Source organism: Uranotaenia lowii, chromosome 2, assembly GCF_029784155.1.
Source record: "Uranotaenia lowii strain MFRU-FL chromosome 2, ASM2978415v1, whole genome shotgun sequence".
Lineage (NCBI taxonomy): Eukaryota > Metazoa > Arthropoda > Insecta > Diptera > Culicidae > Uranotaenia > Uranotaenia lowii.
The window spans coordinates 213,671,197-213,696,727 of record NC_073692.1 but is presented as its reverse complement, the minus strand read 5'-3'; the positions used below and the strand labels follow the sequence as shown (position 1 = coordinate 213,696,727).

The 25,531-nt window shown below is 42.1% G+C and overlaps 1 protein-coding gene across 1 annotated transcript in view; it reads left to right on the top strand.

Moving 5' to 3' along the window:
• LOC129747612 (S phase cyclin A-associated protein in the endoplasmic reticulum) overlaps positions 1-25,531 on the top strand; it is a 57,788-nt gene that overhangs the window by 14,727 nt on the left and 17,530 nt on the right. The window contains exons 2-6 of the mRNA XM_055741904.1: positions 5,168-5,554; positions 5,618-7,681; positions 9,266-9,424; positions 9,489-10,710; positions 10,815-10,938. Of these exons, the coding sequence (XP_055597879.1) occupies positions 5,168-5,554; positions 5,618-7,681; positions 9,266-9,424; positions 9,489-10,710; positions 10,815-10,938 (3,956 nt within the window). The remainder of the gene's footprint in view (positions 1-5,167; positions 5,555-5,617; positions 7,682-9,265; positions 9,425-9,488; positions 10,711-10,814; positions 10,939-25,531) is intronic.

Below are 25,531 nucleotides of genomic sequence, written 5' to 3'. Positions count from 1 at the left end.
ATGGGACAGACATGACTTGGTATTTTTTTCATATATGTTGAGAACAAAGTTATGAAAGTGTTTAGTCTAAATTGAAGAACAAACTGCATTTGAACGATTTTTTAGAAAAACTGAAAAATGACGAAAATGCATATGGGACAGTCTTGCGAATAGCGGCAGTGTACAGGTAGAGGTATTAAGAATATCAACCTGGCAATAAATATTATTTTACATTTTTGTTTTGAAGCGTTCTTTAAATCGATACTCAAGTCAAGGCTTTCGAAAGCCGAAATAATGCAGCTAGGAAAAGCCGACCAGCAGCAGCGAGCTGGTTGACCGTTGTCGCCCCCGATCCACACTTTTGCATTTACTCATAAATTTACCGCTACATTCAATAGCTCACTAATTATACATTCACCATGCCGAGAAAATTGGAAATTTCCAATATATTTGCCTCAGAAATATTTAGGCGAAAGGCGTAAGGCGATATCGTCTGCAAATCCAACTATCTGCGTTTCGGTTTCGCAGGTTCGATTTTCAAAGAAGTTTCTAGGCCCTTCCCGAAAACCGAACTGTCTGTCCGAGAGTAGAGAATAACCGGTTTAATGAGCGTCATTTAAAAGTTACACTTTGTGCGAGGGCTAAGTCTTCGCGCAGGGCCAAAGTTATCTGCTCTCGATGAAAGCGTCACCAAAACAAGACGCACCCAAAAAGGCGAACCGCTCTTCGAGCTAAAAAAAGACCCGACGGTAAAGAGCGCCGACTTCAAGGAGCTTGTCGAATGCACCCTAGGCGATGAAGCGACTGTCCGAGCGCTATCACAGGTCGCGTCCATTGAATGTAAGAACTTGGATGAGTTTACCACTGCAGAGGAGCTCGAGAAAGCTCTTTCCAACATACCTGGCATGAGCAACGAATCAGTAGCTATGCAGATTGCAACGATTCGCCTCTCTCCAACAACAGCGGCCAACACGCTACTGACGGTAGGCAGTGTAAGAGTTGGGTGGTCAATAGGGCATTTTAGAACCGCACCTAGGATACCGAAGCAGGTGCAACGCTGCTTCAATTGCTGGAATTTTGGTCATCTATCCCGAAGCTGTAACAGACCTGACCGGTCACGATGCTGTCGAAGATGCGGTGAAGAGGGACACTTCGCTCGAGAATGCAAAAAAACAGCCGAAATGTATGCTATGCAAGCAGGCAGATGGCAATGTCCACGAAACTGGTGGCTTGGACTGCCTGGTATATACAAAGGCAAAGACCTTGTGAAACTGGAAATAATCCAGCTGAACCTCAACCTTAGCGAAATGGCACAGCTTCTGCTGGAGCAAACGGTAGGCGAAAGGAAGTGTGATGTTGCGCTTCTATCAGAACCATATAGAATTCCTTCTGAAAACGGTAATTGGATAGCGGACAGGTCTGGCTTAGCCGCTGTCTACGCCACGGGACGTTTTCCTATCCAGGAGATAACGGTAGATTCTCGGGACGGATTCGTGTTTGCAAAAATTAACGGCATCTTTTTCTGCAGCTGCTACGTTCCACCAAGATGGATGCTCGGGGAGTTCAACACAATGTTGGATGAACTCACTCACGAACTGACAGGAAAGGCCCCTGTAGTAATAGGAGGAGACTTCAACGCTTGGGCGGATAACTGGGGTAGTAGATGCAACAACCCTAGAGGCCACAGTCTACTAGAGTGCTTCGCAAGACTGGAAGTTGAGCTGTGCAACACTGGATCCATCAGCACTTATCGCAAGCATGAAATACCAGTCAACGGCAATGATTAATATCACCTTTGCGAGTCCATCATTAAAAACTGACATAAATTGGAGAGTGTGTGACGATTATACACACAGCAATCACCAGGCGTTACGCTATAGCGTAGGAGACCGAAATTCGGTGGCAGTAAGGCAATTGCCAGTGCATGAGCGGAGATGGAAGACTACAATTTTCGATAAGGAAGTGTGCACCGAAGCTATATTGTACATGCAGGAAGCATCGCAGGTCCATAATGCTGAGCAGCTGACGAAAATGATGGTAGCGGTGTACGATATGACCATGCCCAGAAGGAATACATCGAAGTGGTGGCTGGCAGCTTACTGGTGGACCTCAGAAACAGCTGAGCTTCGTACTAGCTGTCTAAAAGCCAGACGACGAGCTCAACGGACGAGAAATGAAGCCGATAGAGAAATGCGAGTCGCCGTTTACCGAGCAGCCAGGGTGGCACTTGAGCGAGCTATTAAAACAAGCAAAGAAAACTGCTACAGAGCGTTATGCCAGAGCGTAGATGATAACCCATGCGGCCAAGCCTATAAAGTTGCACTGACGAGATCCGGTGGCCCAAGGTCGCCGACCGAAAAGTGTCCGGAAAAACTAAAAGATTTCGTGGAAAACGGCGAAGTTGGTGCTACTACCGAAACCTGGAAAACATCCTGGAAACCTGGAAAGGCTTCCATCATCATACAGACCCATTTGTCTGCTGGACAGCCTTGGTAAGCTATTGGAGAGAATAATATTTAACAGACTTTTATCAACAGAGAAGCAGAGATGCCATTCTCTACCGAGAAAGACGGAGAACGGAGAATAAAACACCCCCGTGCCGTAGCTGCAAATCACCCGGGAGAGATTTTTTGTTCCTCTCCACACATTTTTCGCACCCCGGTTTCGAAAGCCACACACACCTAAGTTCAATAGCTCCGGCGTACGACAATTTGTCACCGTAGAGCCCGTAGAGCACCCCGGTGAAAACACAGAACCGACTGGTTCAAGCCACAAAAAAGCAAAAACAAAAAGAAACACGATGGTGTGCATAATAATAGCATCAACAAACGATGAAAGTTTCGGGCGAGTGATGCAGCTTCGTATGTGTTGGTAAACGCAACAAGCCAAGCCAGCTGCCGTCGCTGTCGCTCTCCGTGGTGAAAACATTTTTTCACTGTAGTGTGTGTTTGCCCTGTCGTGTTGATTTACAGATTCTCTACAGAGGTTCGGATAAAAATCTCTGCGGTGCGTTTCAGAGAATCTCTACCGAGAATCGAAAACTGAGCACGTCGGTGATTCTCGTTAGAGAAATTGCAAGCCTGCAGAGAAGACGAAAGTGGACTGTCAGACAAACAGTTTGCTTTTCGGAAAGGGAGATCTACAGTGGACGCCATCCGAATGGTGACAAAGTACGCGAAGCGCGCATATAAAAAGAAGCGGACAGGTTTTCGTCACTGCGCCATTGTGACAATCGACGTTAAGATTGCCATTGATGAAGGCATTCTTAACGTCGATTGTCACAATGGCGCAGTGACGAAAACCTGTCCGCTTCTTTTTATATGCGCGCTTCGCGTACTTTGTCACCATTCGGATGGCGTCCACTGTAGATCTCCCTTTCCGAAAACCAAACCGTCTGTCTGACAGTCTACTTTCGTCTTCTGTGTTGATAAAAGCTGGGAAGCGATTGCCAAAGCGCTTCACAGGATGCGTGTTCCCAATACCCTCTGCAGGATAATAGGAAGCTTCTTCGAAAATCGAGTCCTGACGTACGAAACCGAAACTGGGTTACGATCGACTGCCCTATCAGCGGGTGTTCCACAGGGTTCCATACTCGGACCTGTGATTTGGAATGCCATGCCGGCGAAACAATCAAGGAGGTAGAAGACCTTGCAACGGTGTCCGTAGAAAGGGTCTAGATGGAGGGAGTTAAGCTTCAGATAGCTCACCATAAAACCGATGTTCTGCTCGTGACCAATAAAAGAGTTGTGCCGCACATGGAGATTACTGTTGGAGGGCACATGACATCTTCGAAACAGCAGCTGAAATACCTTGGAGTAATGGTCGACAATCGCTTAAGTTTTGGTGCACATGTCAAATACTGTTGTGAATGTGCATCGGAAGTCATAGATGACGTCTCCTTGCAAGCGTAGCACTGTCCAAACTACGCTGATAGCCATGCGAGTTTTCTGTGCATACAGGACCATATCAGCAGATGCAGCTTTGGTCATCGCGGGCATGATTCCCATCGACATAAATCTGGCAGAATGGCTCAAGTGGCAGGAGCAATGGGACGCATCGAACAACACAAGACGGACGCATAGGCTAATCCCGCGACTTTCAGACTGGGTAAGTCGGAAGTATGGAGAGGTCAACTTCTACTTGACACAGTTCCTTTCGGGTCATGGGTGCTTTAAGCAATACCTTCAGTAGCTAACAGTCGTGGCGTGATATAGTCGACGAAATCTCGCAAATCATGCGCGATCTAATAATAATCAGGAAAGATGATGAACGGAGTGAGCGAGATAGTCAACCAAATTTGACAAACTAACGGAAGGTTTGGGCCTCGTAGACACTACAGTTCAAAAACAACGCGATCTGAGGGCGTGGTATAACCCTTATCTGGACTCATACGTGAACTCACGTACTCAGCTACGATCTTTCCTGCAGCAGAAGGAAGCGGAGATACCATTCGGGGTGGTCGTGACGGGATTCTAGCTTGGTAGTTTCTCAATCAATGGTTAGAAATCCTGCGGGAGTGGTTGCTGTGACGAGCGCGAGTTACTTTGAAAGCGTTACCTAACCGGCACACGTCTCGTGGTCTTCCGTACCAGTCTGAAGTTAGCGATAGAGGAAAAGGAGAAATATGATAAAGGAGAAAGACCAAAATTCAAAAAGAGGAAAAGAGTGAGATGTATAAGTACATGAACGCAGCCTACCCCTTGATGTAGTATCATAGGGTGAAACCAAGGGGCACATATGGCACACGAAGCCCAAGGTGGTTTTAGTTATGGTTTGAAGTCAAATTTCCATCTTGTAAAAAAAAAACCCAACAAAAAACGGCCGGGGTAAAGAACCTGACTTTAGAAGACTTGATAATTCGCTACGATAGAGTTAAAAAAAGGGGTTAACTCTACATAAAAAGCATCGCGCATACTCCAATAGCTCGTCAGACCCAGGTGATTTCTTTCTAGTTCAGAGCGCGCAAGTTTCTCTCCCGCAAGTGCCCTGGACCCGCCTTGTGGACTTTGCTTCAACTCTGCTTTTACACTGAGTTTTCTATTGGGTATTAAGTGCATTCTTTTTTCTACATCAGCTTAGCAGGGAAACATCTATGATTGATGCCCGGTCTGATTAAATCTAGCTCATCAATTTTTAACTATTATACCTATTCTCATATTCATTCTTTTCTCTACCAAAACCCCTACAGGAAGCTACATAAAGAAACCTCCGATGCACCTTCGGCCCCGTTCGATCCAGAGCGCCTCCCAGAGCAAATCATCGGCAGCGAAATCGTCCGCTCCCCGAGTTCGATCCGCCTCAACCGGTCGGGATAAAAAATCGGAACTGCAAGCCCGCTACTGGGCGTTCCTATTTGGGAACCTACAGCGTTCGGTCAACGAAATTTACCAGACAGTGGAATGTTACGAAAATCTGCCCTCCTGCATGGAGGTGATACTGGTGCTGGAAAATTACATCCGCGATTTCCGGGCCCTGGCCGAATGGTTCAAGGTGTCCTGGGATTATGAAGCGACACCGCTGCCCCAACGTCCCCAGTCGTTGGCCTGGGAGGTTCGGAAGAGCAATCCGGTGCCACGTGAGTTTCGTTTTTGCCTTGTAAGATGTACTGGAAAATTCTATATTCATTTTTAAATTTTAGGTGTTCGAAAACCGATGACGAGTCCCGGAATGTCCGGGAAATCGAGTCCTAGTATTTCTGGGAAAAATAGTCCCTGCCCTCCGGTAGGTCAGGAAGAACAGCTGCAGGTTCAGTACCAAGCGTCTAGTGGTTTTAATAAGTGTTCTCCGAAGAAGCACTTTAGTTCAACGGAAAGTTTGAGCACAAAAAAGGGTTCCGGAGGTTTTCCCGGTAGAATTGGAACCTTTTTTAAGGGTGGTGTGGTTGAGAACGGAAACTGGGCAGCCCATGAAATTGAGCAACCGATGGTGTGTAGCGGTTTGGAAAACTACGTTTTAAAATTAGACCAATATACGCAAACAAACTTGGATGATGAAAATTTAACGTTAGCTGAATATCTGGAGAAATATTGCAAAGGGGAAATAAAGATTCCTGAAGTAGTTGACAAAGATAAGGAAGAACCTAAGGAAGAGGTTAAAGTTGAAGAGACTATTGTTGCAGAAAAGAACGAAGAATCGGATATGATTAAACCTTCGGAAAATGTAAAACCGGAGGCTCCAAAACCGTCAGATAAAAGTGATGCAAATTTTAAGAAGCCGATGCCGGTACCCAAATATGCAACTATTGTGAACAATGCTTTGAAATCTAGTTCACGTCCTGTAGTACAGGCCAAAAACGTAGCGCCTGCTCGCCCCTCAGTTCCCCAAAAATTGGGGAAGCCAACGGTAACAGCTACAGCAAGCAATGTTCGAAAGTCAGCAACCATGTCCAGTTTAACTCAAAGTCAGACGAAAACGGTATCGTTACCTGCAAAAAGTGCAACTGTTTCGAACATTCATTCCTCTGCATCAGCTAGGCCGGGACACATGAGATCAATGCCCAACCCGATTCGTAATAAACCTGGCCCATCAAACGTCTCGTCAAGGCTATCAACACGATCGAAAACTATGATCGAAATCAATGATCGTAGGAAGCCTCCCTTGGCTTCTTCGAAGCTTTCCTTTTCTCGGAAAACTTCTCGAGATGACGTCGATAGTTCGAGTTCAACTCTCAAAGCAAGCACAGATCGTTTGGGTTCGAGAAACTCGATCAACGAGAGTTCAAAGAACCGTGCACAGCTGAACGGTCCAGTCACAAGCCGCAAGTCAGAACCAAAAAGCCTTCCTTCAGATGTAGCAAATAATGACGGATGGTTTACGGTTAAAACTAAACGTCGCTCTAGTCTACATTGGGCCACACGATTTAATCAACCCAGTGGCTACGCAAGTTTACCTACTCTTTCTTTGCTTGAAGAAAATGCCAGCCCTGAAGAAACGAGCAACGAAAGGAAAGATTCGTCAGAAAATGTTAAAACTCATGAAAATAAATCGGGTCAAAAATCCTCCAAACCAGTTCCGATAACGTCTGCTAAACCAAAACCATTACCAGTCATTGCTAAAGCTAAAAATGTAACCAGCAAACCTTCGGCCCCAGCAGCTTTGCCTAAAAGACCTACAACTGCTCCAGCTGGGTCCAAGAAACAAACAGCCACAAGCTCATCTCACTCAACGAAAAATATATCCAGTGCCCCTTCAATTTCCCGGCAGCAATCGGACCTCACCGGTCTCAAACTGAAAACCCTTCACAAAGAATTCCTTCGCAATGAAAAACTCAAATCTAAACCAATTTTAACAGACCCAAATCCAACTCCCCCAGAAGCTAGCGTCCCTCCTCAACCGGAAGAAGCTGTCAGTGCCATCCAGTTGAACAAAGTGGACATGAACATTCAAACTAATCTGGTATCGACAACCATCGAGAGTCTCTACGCGAGCTGTGTCGGAGACCAACAGCGCCGGGGACTATCCGTCTATGAGGACATCAGGGATTACGGTTCCGGCGATCATTGCTCCGAGGGAGATGTTAGTTCCAGCACTTCCGTTGGAGGAAACAAAAAGAGTGGAAACGTCGTTCCGAGAACGGAAATTAATCTCTCCAGCTGTGATGAACTCGAAGAACGGGAAGATTTGGAAAGTGACGAAGATCAACGAAAGCTGCTGGAAGAGCAGGAAAGTCTTGAGGCGCAGATTAGGGAGCTCCAAAATACAGGTGAGTCATGAGTTTTTTTTTTTAAATCAAATGATTCAGATCTAGATTGCATATTGCAGATCTCAGATTCCGATTCCAGATTTCGGGTTCCGAACTTAAGATTCAGATTAAAATATAGACTCAGACTCAGATTCAGATTTTAGATTCAGATTTGGGAATAAAATGTCAGAATGTGAATTTCAGAACTCAGATTCAGAATTCAGATTTCAGATTCAGATTTCTCAGACTAAGATTTCATGTTCTGAGCTCAGATTTCAGATTAAAGCTAAGATTTCAGATTCAGATTTCAAATTCAGGTTTAAGATTCAAATTTCAGACTTCAGTATTCAGATTTCATATTAACGCTTCATACTAATGTAGGCTTACCAGATACTTTTAGAAAAAAGCGGGACATTTCACGAAAAAAAAGCGGGACACAGCCGAAAAAAGCGGGACATTTAGAAAACTTTGAAAAAAAGCCTAATTGTATAGCCAAATTTATACGTAAACCATCTGCCAAAGTGATCTATAGGAATATCTATTGAAGGTACACTAAGGTTTTTTTTGTACTCGGATTGATTTTGCTCAGTTCTTCTTACATGACTTCTGTTTACACGGTTTTTTGCCATAATCACGATTTTCCACAGTTCTCGCAAAATAACATGTTATTAAAGAGAAAATATTTCAGGTTCTGCATTTAAAATTTAGGCTTAATTTTGATTTTCTCCAGTGTAATTCAGTGAACTTTGTCATAGTTTTCCAAGAAAAAAAAGCGGGACATTTTGGGGAAAAAGCGGGACGGCGGGATATCCAACAAAAAAGCGGGACATGTCCCGCTTTTGCGGGACGGATGGCAACTAAAGCCCTAAAATAAAAGTGCGGCAGACTGTCACCGCGGAGTTCCAATCGAATTGTCAAAAGTCGTTCCAATCGAGCATAACCATTTTTACCTTTTCAAATTCGTGGGAGGTAATGTAATCTGTGTGACTGAGACTTTAAATTTTTTAATTGAAATTAATCAAGAATGCAGATAAAATTCATTGGAGCAAAATGGAAAGAAGCACTTCATTTTTATTTTAACAATTGACACAACGGAGAACAAATTAAATAATATTCACTAAACGAAAATCAATTTCACAATCTGCAACACAGCTGCACATCAACAAGAAGTCATGCGAATGTTTACGTTATTGGCAGTGTTGGAAGATTATAGAAGCTTTTTCAGTGCTACCAAATCGGTGAGAAATTGAGTCTGCCGCACTTTTATTTTAGGGCTTTAATGGCAACCCTATACTAATGTAAAAGTTGATATTGTGCAATCTTCGATCTGAACCAGCAATAAACATTGTAACTTACAAACTTGGCCCACATTTATTTGACGAGCGTGTGCAACAGACTGAAACACGCTTGTTTCCAAAATTTCGGCGGCGATGAAAACGAAAAAAAGCTTTAGTGTTACGTGATCTGATCGTTTTCATCATGCAGGTTTTGTGCTGCAGACGGCTTCATAGCTAATTGGAGTTCGTCCAGTAGGCAGTGCTGTAGTAGACTTTTCTGAGCCATGCTGTGATTGCCAGGTACCTACATTTGTGTTGTTTGTTCCAGAAATCGACGTTGATACCGAAACGGACGAAACCGATTGCGAGGCCATTATCGATCTCGAGGACAACGAAATTAGTGCCGAGAATTTGGAACCAATTTCCGCCAACGGTTTGTTCGATGACGAGATGACTTTGGAGATGCGCTACGAAGCGGTTTTGGCTGGTGAGTTTTCCTTTACACTTAAATTAAAATACTCTTAACTGATTTGAGAACCTTTGTTTTGTAGAAATGACTTGGGTGGAAAGAGCACAAACTTTGGCAACTTTACAGGCTCTGGTAGCTAGGCACCCAGGACGAGCTCAGCAGTTGCACGCAAAGCTTTCCAGTCCATCTAGGCGTCGATCCTTACATGAAACATTGAAAAAATATCAGGCCAAGCAAACGCGAGCTTCGGAAAAACGTCTAGCCCTCCAGAAAGAAAAGGCTCATAAGATCCAGCAGTTGTTGACACGAGTCGAAGATGTGAAAGCAGCCAAACAACAGCTGATCGATAAGAAGCGGCTTCGTATGGAGGAAAGGTTGCAGCGAGCCGCAGAAAACCGTTCGCAATATTTGAAGGATAAGATCAAGAAAGCTCACGATGAAGAAGCAAAGCTTAAGGAAATTGCCTTCATCAAAAACCTGGAAGCCCAGAATAAAAGGCTGGATTTTATAGAATCCTGTAAAGAACAGGAAGTTCGGTTGCAAGATTTGGAGACCGAACGTCAGAAAAAAGTTGAAGAAAAGGCTGCCAAGGAAGCCGCTGTCGAACGCAGAAGGCAGGAAATTGAACAGGAAAGGCAGAAAAAACTTCAGATAATGAGTGAGAATAGGCGGGAACGAGAAAAGAGGGTTGGAAAAATGCAAGAGCAGAAAGAAAGGCAGCGACAGGCCTTGGCCAGGGAAAAAGCTCGCGACAGAGAAGAACGATTACTGGCCCTTCAAGCACAGCAACAAGCTACAACAGAAGAACTACAACGTAAAATAATTCAAAAACAACAAGAATCCGCCAGACGCCATGAAGAAAACATCGAACACATCCGGCAACGGGCGGTTGAATTAAGTATCCCTACAAGAAATCCAGACGAAATCAGTTCCAACAAACAAGATCAGGATGAAGACAATCTTAGTGTAAGTGATAAAGGAAAAGAAGCTGGGGCTGCTAAGCAGAATAAAAAGCGCATCAAAAAGTTACGCTTACGTATGGCTCAGGCAGCAGAAGAGTACATCACCGAACTTCAGCCATTGGCACCCCAAATCCGTAAGCAAAGTCAGGTGCCCAAACTCCTCAACACCATCGTCAAAGGTGGTGGTCCACTGGGAGTCGAACGACCTCTCGGCCAGCTGTTGCGGTTAATGGCAAAGGCAGAAGTCGTGGACTTCCAATCCATGTGGCTACTCGATGGACTGAAAACCATCTCAGATGTGATACAGCAAGGAATGGATCCCAACACGGAAATATCAAAGCGGTAAGTGATCGTCGCTGTCATCGATCATCACCCGAAATGCAAACAAACATCAATTGCAGTTTATATTAAACAAACTTTTTTCAATCCTTTTCTCCGTTATTTAGGGCTGTGGTGATTTCGGTGCAGCTGTACCGTAATGCGTGCTCTCTGTGTCCGCAAATTTCCCGGCATGCCATTCTGGGTAACACCATCACAGTATTATTGGATGCGCTCTACATCAGCTTGAAGGTAGGTGTTGATTGCGAATTTGTAAACATTTCTGTTGCGGGAAGCGCTTCTTTTGGTCATTTGCGATTTTGCCGATTTATGAACAGCTGGCATGGTACCAGATGGCATGGATGAATATGCAATATTTTTGCACACTGAACGATGATTGATAGTTTTTATTGAAAAGTTTACCATTTCAATGTAAACAATTAAGGTTTGTTTGGTTTTGATCCATTATGCTGTTTTACGCTTATTCTGTAGAGGAAAATTCGGACAAATGAGTATTTATTGTTTTTAAAATTCAGAGTTGAAAACTTGAAATGGACAGAAAAATAAATGCTTACTTTAGAGTTTAGACAATCACTAATCTGTGGAGAGAATTTAGAAAATAATGATATGAAAATATTTATTGGTAGATTTTTTCTTTAAATTTGTTTGGTCACTGGAATAATTACAAGGTGAAATGAATCATCATCCAATCGGATGAAAATTCCCAAAAAAAAAAACAATTACAAGGGTCTCTCATCCTAATGACGAATAAATGAATCAGCTACTTATTTGAAGATTTGGTTCTTAAAATAAGGACTGAAGTTGGGTCGGAAGTTGAGCTCAAGTAAAAAGATATGCTACTTCCTCTGCTGCTTCCTCTCCGGCTTTCAAACTTACTTGATGTCTGATACTCAGTTGCACCCCATTTATGCCACATTGGGTGGTCAGACCGTCGCTATCTATAAGCATCAGGTGTGACCGTAGTTCTTTTTGCTGTACATCTGCAAGTGCCAAGTTTGCCTGACAAAGTTTCGCTCTGGATCACGGGGAGGTTATTTTTTATTAGTTGATCACCCAGGTGGTAAATCCTTTTTACGGATTGGGCAAGGCACGGCGAGCCACCACGACTCTTCAGTTTGCTACTCTGGGTACATGGGTTCAATTGGTGACTCATGATACTATGTACTCCGACACCAGGTGGACCCCCTGGCATAATTCATTCACATCCGGATCTGCAACGAAGGCTATACGGTTATTGGAGACCATATTCGCGCAAAGCGCTCCTCGACAATGCTCGTTTATTCGTACTACTCCAGCAAAGCTCTCCTCCTTTACTGTCACGATTCGCAGCTTACGGGACAACTAACCGTTCACCGCTACTCGGTGCTTGAGGCCCACATTCTGTCTCTTGTCACTGACTTGAGGTCCGGCCTTTATTCGTTACTCGATGCTCGCTTGGTTACCACGATTATCGTGCTCTCCGCCTCTGTTCGAGACCAATGACCTCTCCTCTAACGACTTGAGGTCTTGGCTCCCTTTGGTTCGCTTGAGGCCCTCTGCTCTTTGCCCGTCCGTGTGCCAATAGAGAGCACCAGATCCTGGGCACGTGCCTGTCACAGCACACGTCCGGGGCTTTCCGAATCTACTCGGATGATTCCCGGCGAAGACGTCATCCTACACCGACTCGGGTAACGCACCCGCCGACGACCTGAAGTTACTCTATCCAAGAGAACTCCACGGCGTGAATACTCTTCCCCCTACGAGTTTGACTGAGAAGACGGTCAAGTCTTATCCCTGCAGCTCCCGTCGTAAAAAGCGCGTTCTACTCTGATACTTCGCAACGGTAACGGTGGAGATATCCTACACACGCACGCGACGTACCGTGCAGCTCTGTATATGCAGAAGGTAAAGTTTTATGTTTGTATGCTTTACTGCTAGGCTCGGACGCACTATACTCAGATGCTCCTCAACGAAGGAGTCACCTTACGCCGGTCGCGGACTGCTGTTGGTTCCTCTGCAGGACAGTCATGATTCGGGTGAAACCATCGCTAACTACGCGCCAAGTATTGTCGTCCTCGCACATTCTCCGCACAATGTTTTCGGCTGTCGTATCGGGTCCACAGGCGGCAAGCAAGTTAATGCGTACTCCTTCGAACCTCGGACAGTTGAACACTACGTGCTCTGGTGTCTCAACTGTGTCACCGCAGGCAGGTTGGGCAGAATGGCGAGGCCACATATCCAAATCGATGGTGGTATGCAGAAATCCACCTTTCCATGTTTCCGATCAATCCAAAATCCGACGTTAGTGATCAAGCGATAGGTCCATCGGTCGCGTTCCGAGCTGTCCCACTGTTGCTGCCAGTTGGACATCGAGGCATGTTTCCGCAGATTGGGCATGTGCCTGTTCTTGAACGGAAGATATCTTCCTTTAACAAGATCGAGATGGGCATGACCCCCGTCACGACATCAGCAGCTACCGAGGACACTGTTCGGTATGCGCTGATAACCCGCGGGTTTATCAGCCGCTGCACGCTGCAGAGCTTCTGCAGATTGCACTGCCTGCTCAAGGCTGCCTACCGGTCCATACCGCAAAACGGGCGAGGTCACGCTCGTCAGGATCATCCTTCTGCTGCAGTGGATCGCTGAGTTGTTCGACATGGCCCGCGAGAGGGCTGCTGTCGCCATTGGCGCTCTTTGCCAGGTGCAGCCGACGTGGGCCATTAAGCTCAGAAGATCGTCGATCATTACCCCAAGTACTTGATCGTACACTTGGTGTTTGTGCTGAAATCTGCCAAGTACTTGATCGTACACTTGGTGTTTGTGCTGAAATCAGGTTTTTGATCAGCACTATCTCGGTCTTGTGGTGAGCCAGACTCAAGCTCTTGGAACGCATCCAACTTTTCACCTTCTCGATCGCTACTATGGCGAGTAGCTGGACCTCCTCGGTCGATGGGCCCGATGCCAGGAGAACCACGTCGTCGATGAATCCCACAAGTCTTACTCCTATGGGGAGCGGCAGTTCGTCGTAAACTATGTTCCACAATACCGGGCCAAGTATCGATCTTTGTGGCATCTCTGCCGAGACACTCACTGTTTCCAATCCCTCGCTGGTCATATACTGTAGTTGGCGGATACGAAAGTAGCACTCCACCATCCTACAGATAAATGCCGGATTCCTGCCCAAATGAAGCTGTTGAAGGCGTTCTTTAAGTCAAGGGTAACCACTGCTCCTTCAATAACTACACCCACAGTTCAGCCTCTGTGCCAATGGCGGCATCACTGGTACAAGGCATCATTGGTACAAGAAGATAACGCGACCGGTGCTGATTCGATTTGCTCCCATCGGCATTAACCTCCCAAGTTAACCGAATTGCGTATGTCTGAATGAAACAAAATAAAAACGAATTCACGTCCCTCCCTATCGCATCACAAGACGAAGAAGGATGGAAATAAATACCGGGCAACACCAGGCAGCCAGCGAACCGAGCACTGTGCGTGTGTAGCAAAAGCAACAACAAAAATATTCCTTCAATTCAATCCGCCGGCAAACAACCCCGGCCAAGCTGCCCGGCTTTGGCAGCTGTGTGTATGTAGCGTGTGTATGTAATAGCAGGCAGTAAGCAAAGCACAGTTCTCATTCAATGGGTTTCCCGTTCCTTCACTCCCGTTCCCTTTCCCGTTTCCATCTTAAGACAAAGGAATGCATTGAAAGGAGGCCAAACGCCGGGAAGCCGCCGTTGTGCGTTTTTTGTGTGATTTATCGGTGACAGAAACCGTATGACAAATATCCCTCGTCCTGCATGAAGCTCGAATAGTACACTGGTAAAGATGTCGGACTGGCAGGACGATATAATTGGTGATTTGAGTTCGATTCTCACTACGGCGCTGTGGTTTTAATTTTTATTTTCTTGTTTCTGGGATGAATTATCCAATAGGAAGGAAATCCCATTAAATGTTTTTCTTGTTTTGCTTGAATGTAGTGGTCATCATTTTGGTTGGGAGCCGAGTCCTTATGCCAGTTACGGTTTTTCAAACATACCGTCTTCGGCACAGTGCACATTTCAGCGCATTATCGGCACAGAGATATGCTAAATAGGCATTGGATTTTTGCAACCTCTTCTATGGGTGTAGTCGAATGGCATTCACCATGAGCATGGCCTTCACTGCTACGTTAGGGATGCCATCCGGACCCGAAGCTTTGTTTAACTGGAGGGATTTAGCAATGTCCCACAGTTCCTCCAACAAAATCTATCCTAGTCATCATATTACCATAATGCATGCTGTGGGAACAGCTCGTTGACGATTTCACGCAGTTTTTTCGAGCACGTTTCCTGTGGCAAACCTCCGCTCCGTGTCTTGGCCATGCCAATACTGTAAACGTCTCTCCAGGTGTTGCCGTTGGCATCCTCGCAGAGCTGCCTGAAATGTGCCTTTTTGCTCGCTTTAATTGCCCTGCACAGGGCAGACCTCGCTCTTGCGTAGGGCACTCTACGCTCCTCTCTCGCTGACTGGGTCCTCGCTTTCTGCATATATCACCTAGCCCGTAGGCAGTTAGTACGCAGGTCCGCGATTTTCGTCATCCACCAGTAGACGGGTTGCCGAATGTCTTCCGTTTGGCCCTCCTCGTCATCGCAGCGTCATATGCGCGGGCGAGTACTCTCATCAGGTTCTTCGCGGACAGGTTATCCAAATTCTGCTCCCACTTGAACACTTCGACGAAGACGTTCCGGTCGAATTGTGTTGTCTTCCAGAGGCGTGCTCCTGTTGTCGTACCTCTTCTATCTGTCCGCGTACTTGTGCCCACACCATAGCGGATAGCAAAGTGGTGGCCATCGGTTAAAGATTTGCTCACCCTCCAGTCACTCCAGTCACTAGTCCAGCCCTGTGGCTGTGTACGAAATGGAAATTTGACTACAAACCATAACAGCCGGGTGTGTTTGCTGCCGTGAGTGGGTTCGTCCAACTAAAACCACCTAGGACTCGTGTGCCTGATGTGCCCTCTTGTTTCAACTTTTGATACTATACAAGAGGTTCAAGTTCCTCTTGCTGTAGGAAAGATCGTAACTGAGTACGTTAGACCTATTAAGCCTCATCACACGTATGAGTCCAGATTAGGGTTATACCGCGCCCTAAGATCGCGTTGCTTTTGATTTGTGGTGTCATACGAGTCCCAAGACCTTCGTTTAGCTTGTTACGTGAGGTTGACTTTCTCTTTTTCTCAGTTCATCCTCTCTCCTAATCCGTATCAGATCGCGAAATGTCGTTGATTATATTTCACCATAAAAGATCCTGGCGACACATTTCATTCACAACATTCTCAGCGGTAGAAGGTTAGAAGATTCTTACGCCTTGACATGAACATGGGGCAGACAAAGATTGCATGTTCTGCCGATTCCTCCATATCAACGCATTCCGGGCGATATAGCGAGCTGATGAGCTTTAACCGATGAAGGTATTGTGCGAGCTCGTGGTTCATCCTTCGCCTCCATACTCCCATTCTCCTGCACGCCGCCAAAAATGGTTCTTAACAGTAAAACTCGAATATCTACTCCGAGTGTGCGTAGATCCCACGCCTGGTGTCTTTGCCTGCGGTGACCAATGAGCCGAGATAGACGAAGTCTCGTATTGGAGTTCAAAGCCTATTTAGTCCACACTAGGAGACGATTGGTCTCGAGAAGGTCTCAATGTCTCCCATTTTATTCGGTAGACACTGAGACTCTCTCATGTTTCCAAAACCAACAACAGACAACAAAGTTCGTCTCACAACAAAAATCGCAGTTCAAGTCGTTTAGTGTGGATTAGGGTTGGAAGTCTGAAATAGAATAAGGAATATTGGAGTGCATAGGATCGTTCATGTGAATGCGATTCCATCTTGTGATAATTAGCTAAGACTCAGATTGTAGTTGCCGTTGGTTTCGATCTAAATACTGAAGCAGAATCAACGAATCGCTAAATGATGCAAGAATTGCAAAAAACAACAAAAAAAAGTCTGATATCTCAACGCTAACTAGCTCTCTAAATTTAGCATTAATTTTGTTTTCAGAATTTAGTTAATGCAATCACGAGATGATAGATTTGAAGAAATGAAGAAAAAAATCCCGCTCAAATTGTTGAACACACGTGTAGGATTGCATTTCCAACTCCCATCAGCTCTGTTCTATTATTTGCGATGATTTTATTGCCGATTTGATTGCTTTCATTAGCTTTGCTAAATTAAATATTGGCTCCCGGGTACCCATTTTAGTATAGAGAAACCTCCGGTTCACAGGGCCCGATAACTTTTGCTTCCTACGCTGCTGCCACCATCACGATTCACGATAGAAGAAGGACCTACTAGGCTGTAGCACACACAAATGCTTGTGCTTTTCGGGGTGCGTTTATACCGACAAACAAACTTACATAAACAAACACACACATGCACACAGGTTTACATATGTTCCCAAGGCTTGTGCCCTAGCAGCGGAACCAGATTGGGGAAAACTTTCCGGGAAAACTTTACCCAAGCGCACACTAATTAATTAGAAGTGCTCTCCGCAGAAAGCAGAGAGTTCATTTGCATAAAGTTTTCGGTTTTAATGCGTACCTCCTCTATCTGCAAATGTTGTTTGGTGGCGGCGGATGTGAGATCACGACGATTTCGCTGCGAACAAAGGGAATTTTTAATCGGAAATAGAAATTAACTTTACGGGAAGCTCGGTTCGGGAAAAGGTTGATGTGTCTTTGTCTTGCATTGGTTTCTATTATTTAAGATGATTCCGGGGAGCTGGGTTGGATCGTTAACAATTTTATGGACCATATGAAATGCAATCTACGGCAAAAAGTTGATAGTGATCAGTTTACGACCAATTTCAATTATTTATGAAAATTGAAAGTTGAAACAAACGTCCGAAAAGTCTGATTATACTTCATCAAAAGATATTGGAGTATGCGAGTGTATCGAATCAAACTAAAGTTTGAATTGTAGATATTGTTTGAATATTGTATCAAGAATTTTATGAACTTTGAAGAATTACCGTAACTCACACTCCAAACTCGATCATTTTGACGATTGACTGCTTGCTCCAAAACGAACAGCTTCTCGTCCGAAAAAATGATCTCGTCATCTGCGCGCCAACCGAGCAACTCCCGCGACCGTTGGTACCTCTTGTCCTTTGTAGCTTTGGTAACCCCATGAACCACCTGTTTTTCGTACGGTGTAAGTTTTAAATCCTTACGCAGAAGCGGGCGGATTGATTCTCGGTTCATTTTAAGGTTCCTGGCCAGCTTCCGTGCAGATTGGGCGGGATTCCGGCTAATCCAGTCTCGTATAATCTTTATCAGCCTTGGAGTTCTCACAGACCTTGGTCGTCCAGATCGTGCCTTGTCCTCGGTTCCTCCGGTCTCTAGGTACCGATTTATGGTCTGATACACGTATTTCCGGTTGATTCTGAGCGGATTTAGATGTTTAAATATGTGTCCGGGTTTGAACCCTCTCACATATCCAGCAATAACAGCTGCTCTTAACTCTGCCATAGCTCACAACTCAATGTAAACAAACTGCACAGAAACGAAACTCTGCCACTGTGGGCAGCGAAGTTAGCCCTTACATTTAACATATAGATGGCACCAGAGAGATGCAACGTGTAGGCTACAGGCGACCCGAAAAAAGTGTGACCGGACTTTTTTGTCACCCTGTATAAAAAAATTTCATAATCTTTAGATGTCCTTACTAAAAAGGACATCACTTTTCAGCGCTAGGCCGATAAATTAAATCAGTTATTAAAAATTTTAGTGAAACATTTGAATCAACGAAAACGAAGAACATAAGCTGTAAATGCCATGAATTTCTCAAAAAAGATACAACGGCTCCCCGACAGGACTAGAACCTGCAATCTCCGCTTAAGTACAACGATGTTAACCAATTACACCACGGTGATCGTGATATTTCATGAATATCTCGCATGTGTTCTTGCATCCTATTGATCTCTATCACTATCATCGACTCGAATTTGAAAAAATAAAAATTTGATAATTTTCGAGTACGAAATGTACCAAGACAAAATCATAAGACTTGATACCGTCAAACGGGGCATCATGCAACAGCGGGGTTCGATGCAACATTTATATAACACTACATTAAATTAATTTTTTATTTAATGTATTGTAATAAAGTTATCTTTTAATGATCACAAAATGATGATGACATAATTTCTCACATCTTAAGCTAGTTTTCTTAAGATTTTTATTTATATGTGAAATTTGAAAAATCGAGCAATAAATGTACAAATTTTAACATTTTTTTATGCCAAAAAAAACTTTACCCAGTATGACGGATCGGCTTGATAATATTACCTACAAACTTTTAACTGGTTTCCTCATGTTATACCAACATTGTTGGTGTAAAAATATTTTTCGAACAATCACCCAATTTTTTTAAATAAATATTTTTAAAATTCCGTTAGGTGTCTGGGGTTAAATGCAACAAAATGCAAATCAAAGAAATACCTTGTAAATCTCGTTTCCATGTGTTGTAATATGAATGTTTTGCATCACGCGTTTGTAAACATTGGAATTTCATTCATACAAACATTTATTTTAATGATTTCAGCTTTTAGAATTTTTCTTAGTATTATTTAACCCCTAAATGTATGCAGCATCTTCATTTTCAGAAAAAATGTGAAAATTAGTTATTACAGACCCAAAAACTACTGCAACTGGTGTTGTCATGCGTAATGATCTTTTAGGCATCGCAAATATATTAAAAACTATAAATTTTCGTACGTGTTCATAAGATTTTTCATTAAAAACAAAGTTTGTTGCAAGTTACCCCATTTTCTAAGGAGGGTGAAAATCGTATGTTTTTAGAAAATTAAAAAAAACTGAAGAAACCTATAATTTTTCTAACTACGCCAATTTGATACCCCAGCATCCTTAAAACTTTTGATGCATAAGGGGTAGGATTAATTGTGAACATAAGTTTTTTAGAAGCCATTGAAGTTGAAAATTGTTGCATGTTGCCCCAGTTGACGGTATGAAAAAAGTAGTAGGTACCACTTATGTATTTTTATAAATTCAAGATTATTTCTTAAAATTTACTACGTTAGAGTCAATAATTATGCTTCTACGAACTATTTGGAGAGATAACTGCATTTATACACTATTTTTAGTATTCCAACAGGACTCAGAAATTCGTTGTAAAAATTTCTCAAACTCTGGGCGGAATTTTTATAAAAAACAGACTTGTTATTCAAAAAAAAAAATTGTTTAAATCAGTCAAACACTTTTTTCGTGGTACATGGCATCTTGCTGTTAAACGAAATTAAGACCCATTTTCGACTATCAGTGATTAGAGAGGAGCACTGCCGCTGGAAGCATAATTGTCACATGTTACATTTTGATATTTATGAGGTATTTAGGTGTCTAGCGCTTCGTTGCGAGGAATATTTTTATAATATTTAATGAAAACATGTTTTTTAGAGTGAATTTGATGTTTCTATCAAAGAACGGCAAACAAAAAACTTGAAATACATATGTCCTCTAGTAGGATATATTGACAGTTTTACACGAACACCACCTTAGCATGAGGCCTCAGCCATAACCTCAAACCATGGGAGAACAGAATCGATTTTTGAGAAGGGCGCACGATAAACGCGTTTTTCCGGTACTCATATCGACAAATTCGCCCTGTGGAAAAACGATACACGGTGTTCGTGTTTTGATTTTTTTTTTGGCCTTCAGGGTTGCCAAGTGCATTGATATTTGGAAAATGATTATATTTTTAATTGCATTGTTATTGCATTGTTATTGAAAAACCTTTTCATAAGTACTGAGAATTTGCAATATTCCCGTAGATTTCTAGAAAAAAAATGAAATGCAATTAAATGCGTAGAAATTGATTGCAACATTTGTCTGAACGGAATAACAACTGCCTTTATCGCACACTTAAACGATGTAGCGAATTATATGGATTTGTTTGTAATAATCAGAGCATTTAGGAGATTATTTTCAAAGTCCACATAGACGGGCTTTCTTTAAATTACTTTTTTTGTAACAGTTAATGATTTGGCATTCGTTTAGAAGATAGAAACAAATTTTGAATCTATCAAGCAGTATATGAAAACACATTTCAGATGTTTCAAATTTACCTTGAAAATTCGTTAGAAAAATATGGCTTATCTTCATCGATTTTGGGACGTTTCATAATGAATTCAAACGTTTAGCTGTTGACATTTAAAAAATAATCAATTTAATCAATTCAGAAATATTATAATTAGTTGAAATCAAACAAATACTGATTTTAGTAACGTACCTAGCATCACTGGTGAGGCCGCCAGCAAATCATAGTTTGAGGTTATGGCTGAGGCCAATTTTTCGCCAATACTATCGTCCGTATATACCCTTAGACACCAAAAAGTAGAAGATTTCAGAATGTAACATGTGACAATTATTCTTCTAACGGCAGAGCAGGCGTTGACCTAATGGCATCACACGTGTTTTTTCGGGCCCGAGAGCATTTTTAAAATTTGTTTTTTTACAGTGTAATTTTTGTTATTGAAGTATGGATCACGATGAATCGCACTGTTTGGCGAAATAAAAATCAGGCAAAATCAGGCAGCGTTAAAGTAACGGACATTTCGCTCAAAGTGATGACCTTTTTTTTATCATCGTTCCACATTTTCACTCTAATATGATGTGTTGTGAGCCTACTTGGTTGAATAATTCTACTGCATCAAGCAATCGAAAGATTCCATTTAAATTCGTTTTTTAAATAAGAATTAACGGAAATCTTACGATTGCTTTGATTCAGACACATTTTCACTTTTTCACTTCAGCTATGGTACCTACTCAAGTTCCTTACTACCCAAAATCAGGCATATTTTCAAAAATCAGGGAAATTCAAAGGCTTATCAGGTTATCAGGCAGAGCCTCAAAAAATCAGGCAATGCCTGAAAAATCAGGCACATTGGCATCTCTGTAGGGTAGTCGGACTACGACATCGCCAAGAAATTCAACGCCGTACACCGTCAGAAGGATTCGTCTGCGCGAAGGAATATGATCCTATCGGATCAGTAAGCAACCAAACCGGACATTGAAGCAGAATTTAGTAGCCAAAGGACGTTCCCGGAAGTTATACAACAAGATTCCAACGAAGTACGACGGATGCATCCTCATGAATGACGAAACGTACGTGAAGATGTACAAGGAGGAGTGCCTGAAAAACGTGTTTTCCGTACATTAGATCTCACAAAGGACCAGTAAAGTTTTCGCCAGATTTGGTAAGCTGCCACTACAGCAAAGAGGTACTACAGTGGTATCGGGCCAACAGATGGATTTTGTCGAAAAGGACATCAACCCACCGAACTGCCCTCAATTCCACACAGCAAAAAAAGTATTGTGAAATTACATCAAATACCTGCACATAACTTGAGTCGCAAATGTTACTTAATATTACATCGTCAGCATGTATCCGGCTGTTTGAAACCATTTGATATTTATTGTACCGCTGATGCAAAATGGGCCAAATTTCCTAAAAATGAAAAATTACGAAATTATATTCAAAGCTACAGGTTTGCTTACATTTTTATTTAATTTTGGAAGTACTTACACGCCAAACAAATACAGCTGAGGTCCGTAATCCGTTTCTAACTTTTTGAAATGAAAGAAATTTGAACGTCAATTGAAGAAAACATTGACTACTTGATGCGATATCACACAGAAAGTTGTGATATTACACCACACGACGTATTCACATTGTGTACATCGTTTAGATGTATTATTTCAACAGAAATCCCTAATACTACAACGTTTCCAGAAATTACATCGTCCATCGTTACATTTTTTTTTGCTGTGCACCCTATCGAAAAATTTCGGGCAATTGTCAAGCAGAAGATGAAGAAGAATGGTAAGACAACTCGGGATGCAACAGAGATGAAGAGATTGTGGAACAAAATGGCCGCTGAGGTCAGTGAATAAGGCATTTCCCCACTTGTCAGACGAACAGCTGATTTCTCATTTTTACATTTTCTCGGCATATCGTGGTAGGGTAAACATAACAACAACATTTCGCATGTTCAATGACCAGATAGTAACGAAATAAAATTGACAGTGCAATTGTAGTGGATTTGCAAGCGCACTTTGGTGAGGAGAATATAAATTCTTTATTTAATGATTTATAAATTCATAACAAGTTAAAACATGAAGGTATGTTGATGCTTTTAATTTAAGAATTAAAAACTTCTTGAAAGCATTGAACAGTGCTTATCATCAAAGATCAAAATGGCGACCAGTTGGTGTTTACATTTTTCAAAACAAAAACAAAAAGCTACCCTAGCACAATCTGTCTCAGGAAATACTCTATAGGGTGTCCAAGCTACAGGGTTGCTAGTTGCTAGCGAACGGCGAAAAGCGGGAATACCGGGAAAAACTTTGGAATTTCATCTCGTCACCTACCGGGAAAAAACCGTGAATTTCGACACCTCACCGGGAAAATTGTTATGCTTAATAATTTTTTACGTAATTTCAAAAATATTTTCAAAATTATTTCTTTACCGTGATATGAAATAATATTTTACATTAAAGCGATTAAAATTCAGCTCTGTCTTATACACGATTTTGTATATTTTCACGAATCTTTAGTTCAAATAACTAGCGCACTTCTGAAGTTATTCACTGATTTGTATTTGAGAAAAAACATTTTTTTTTAATATGTCGTAAAATTTGAACAAATAAAAACTGCATTTAGAAAATATCTAAATATTTAATTGCAATCTGATGATTTTAAGTTTTGTCAGACATAACCCTATTCAAGTTGACAAGTGTCACAACTGAAATTTACCTTGTTAAATCTAATCTTTGACAAATTTTAGCCAAAAATAGGATTCCGGATTCCCCATGCATAGCACGCCTTTTACATCTAGGATAAGCTTGCCAGATTGCCCGGTTTTATCCGGGTTTGCCCGGATATTCGATGCAAAATTTCGAGAAAGTCCGGTCCGGCCCGGTTGCCCGGATATCGTGATAAAAGTCCGGATATTGCCCGGATTTTTTCACAATTTTCACAAAGAAACCAAAAACAAAATCAAAGTTTTTGAGTAAGTTTCACCAAAATCGATTAACGGTATGGAAATTTTCAACGGTTGTTTCAAATTATTTCGCTGATTTACTTTTTTATACCTATAAATATTTAAGTGTTCCAAAAAGTTTTTGGAAGTCTGCAATTACATTAATAAAATATTAATTTCATTTTTTTGCATTTTTTCTTTGCTTTTATAACTAATAACATCTGAATTTTGCCCGGTTATTGCCCGGTTTTTGGATTTGAAAAATTGAAATCCATGCCCGGATTTTGCCAGGTTTTTTGTAAAAAATGCCCGGAATTGCTAGGCCCGGATGGGAATGGAAAAAATTCTGGCAACCTTAATCTAGGACTAAGAATATTACTGACTTTTATTATAGCTAATTTGGTTTTTCTATACTTATTGAGAAGAAAGCTTTCTAACAAAAGCTTGCTCTCTCAACAAGCTAATTTGATAATATATTGGGATGTAGTTTTTACATATTTCTATACAAACTATACAATTTTTGTCTAGAACTCTATAAAAATTCTAGAAAATTTAACAGTGGCTGAAAAGTACTACATTATAGTTTCAGTTCAGATGCCAATTTCGTTAGATAGTTTAAAAAACCATGAAAACTTGCCAATTTGATACAAAAAGACTACGTGTTAAAAGACGCCAAGGTATTTGTCATGATTTGTAACCCGTCAACAAGCTTTGGGATACAATTGTGAGAAATTTGAGGCCTCTTATATTTTTTTCAACATTATTTTATATTTAGAAATAAAAACGAGTATGATAAATGAGAAAATCATAATTTATAACCGGGAAAAAAACCGGGGAAGCCGGGAAAAACTTTGGAGTTTTAAAACGAAAAATCGCTAGCAACCCTGAAACTATGGTGAGTGGTACTCGACGAAAAGTTCGAAAATTCATCAAATCACTATTGGAATAATTTTTTTATTATTTTTCCTTCAAAGTGCAATAAAAACCCTACATTTAAAGTAAAAACATTTTTATTTCGTTTACATAGCTCCGAGATAGACCCGTTTTAAGGCGTCCAGATTCATCGTGATCCATGCTTTAATTGTGCGCAAATATATAAAATAAGTATCCATAGAAACACTTATTGCCGGAACTGCTATAACCCTCCTTGTGGATGTGTTTGGAACTGGGTTATGATGGGTGTGCAAAAATTTACTGTTTATTTACTGGTTTCGATCGTTTCTTTGCGCAATTGGTTCATGGCATCCGGAGGTAAAGTTATTTTTTTACTCCGAAAATGTGCGAAAATTTGAAATGATAATTTTATAAGATCGTTTGAATGCAACTTCTGACGGAGATCGCAAATTCTGCCCAAAAAGCGGATTTCGTCGCTCTAAACTACTGCAGTTGTTGATTCAAAAATGTGCTATGGCTGGAGTTTTTTCATACCTGGTAATAAATGTGAGTTGATCGAATTGCGAACATCGAATTGAGGAATCCATTTCAATAAAGAACAGTCAAGCTATGTGAAAAATTGTAAGAGACCTTCCCCGCTTCCTAATTTCCCTCTGTACAACCAAACATTCATTAAAATATTTCTCGTAACAAAATCCCCTCCCATGCCGAATTTGGTACCATTTGCTTGAATGGATCTCAAGTTATGCAAACATTTCGTTTTTGCTTTAGATACCCCCTTCCCTCTTCCAGTAAGAAGGAGGGGTCTCAAACTGTTATAGGAACCTTCCCGGCCTGCCAAGTTTCAAGAAAATCGGTTCAGTAGTTTCCGAGGCTGAAAAAACTGTGTTTATTTAAAAATACATCGTTCG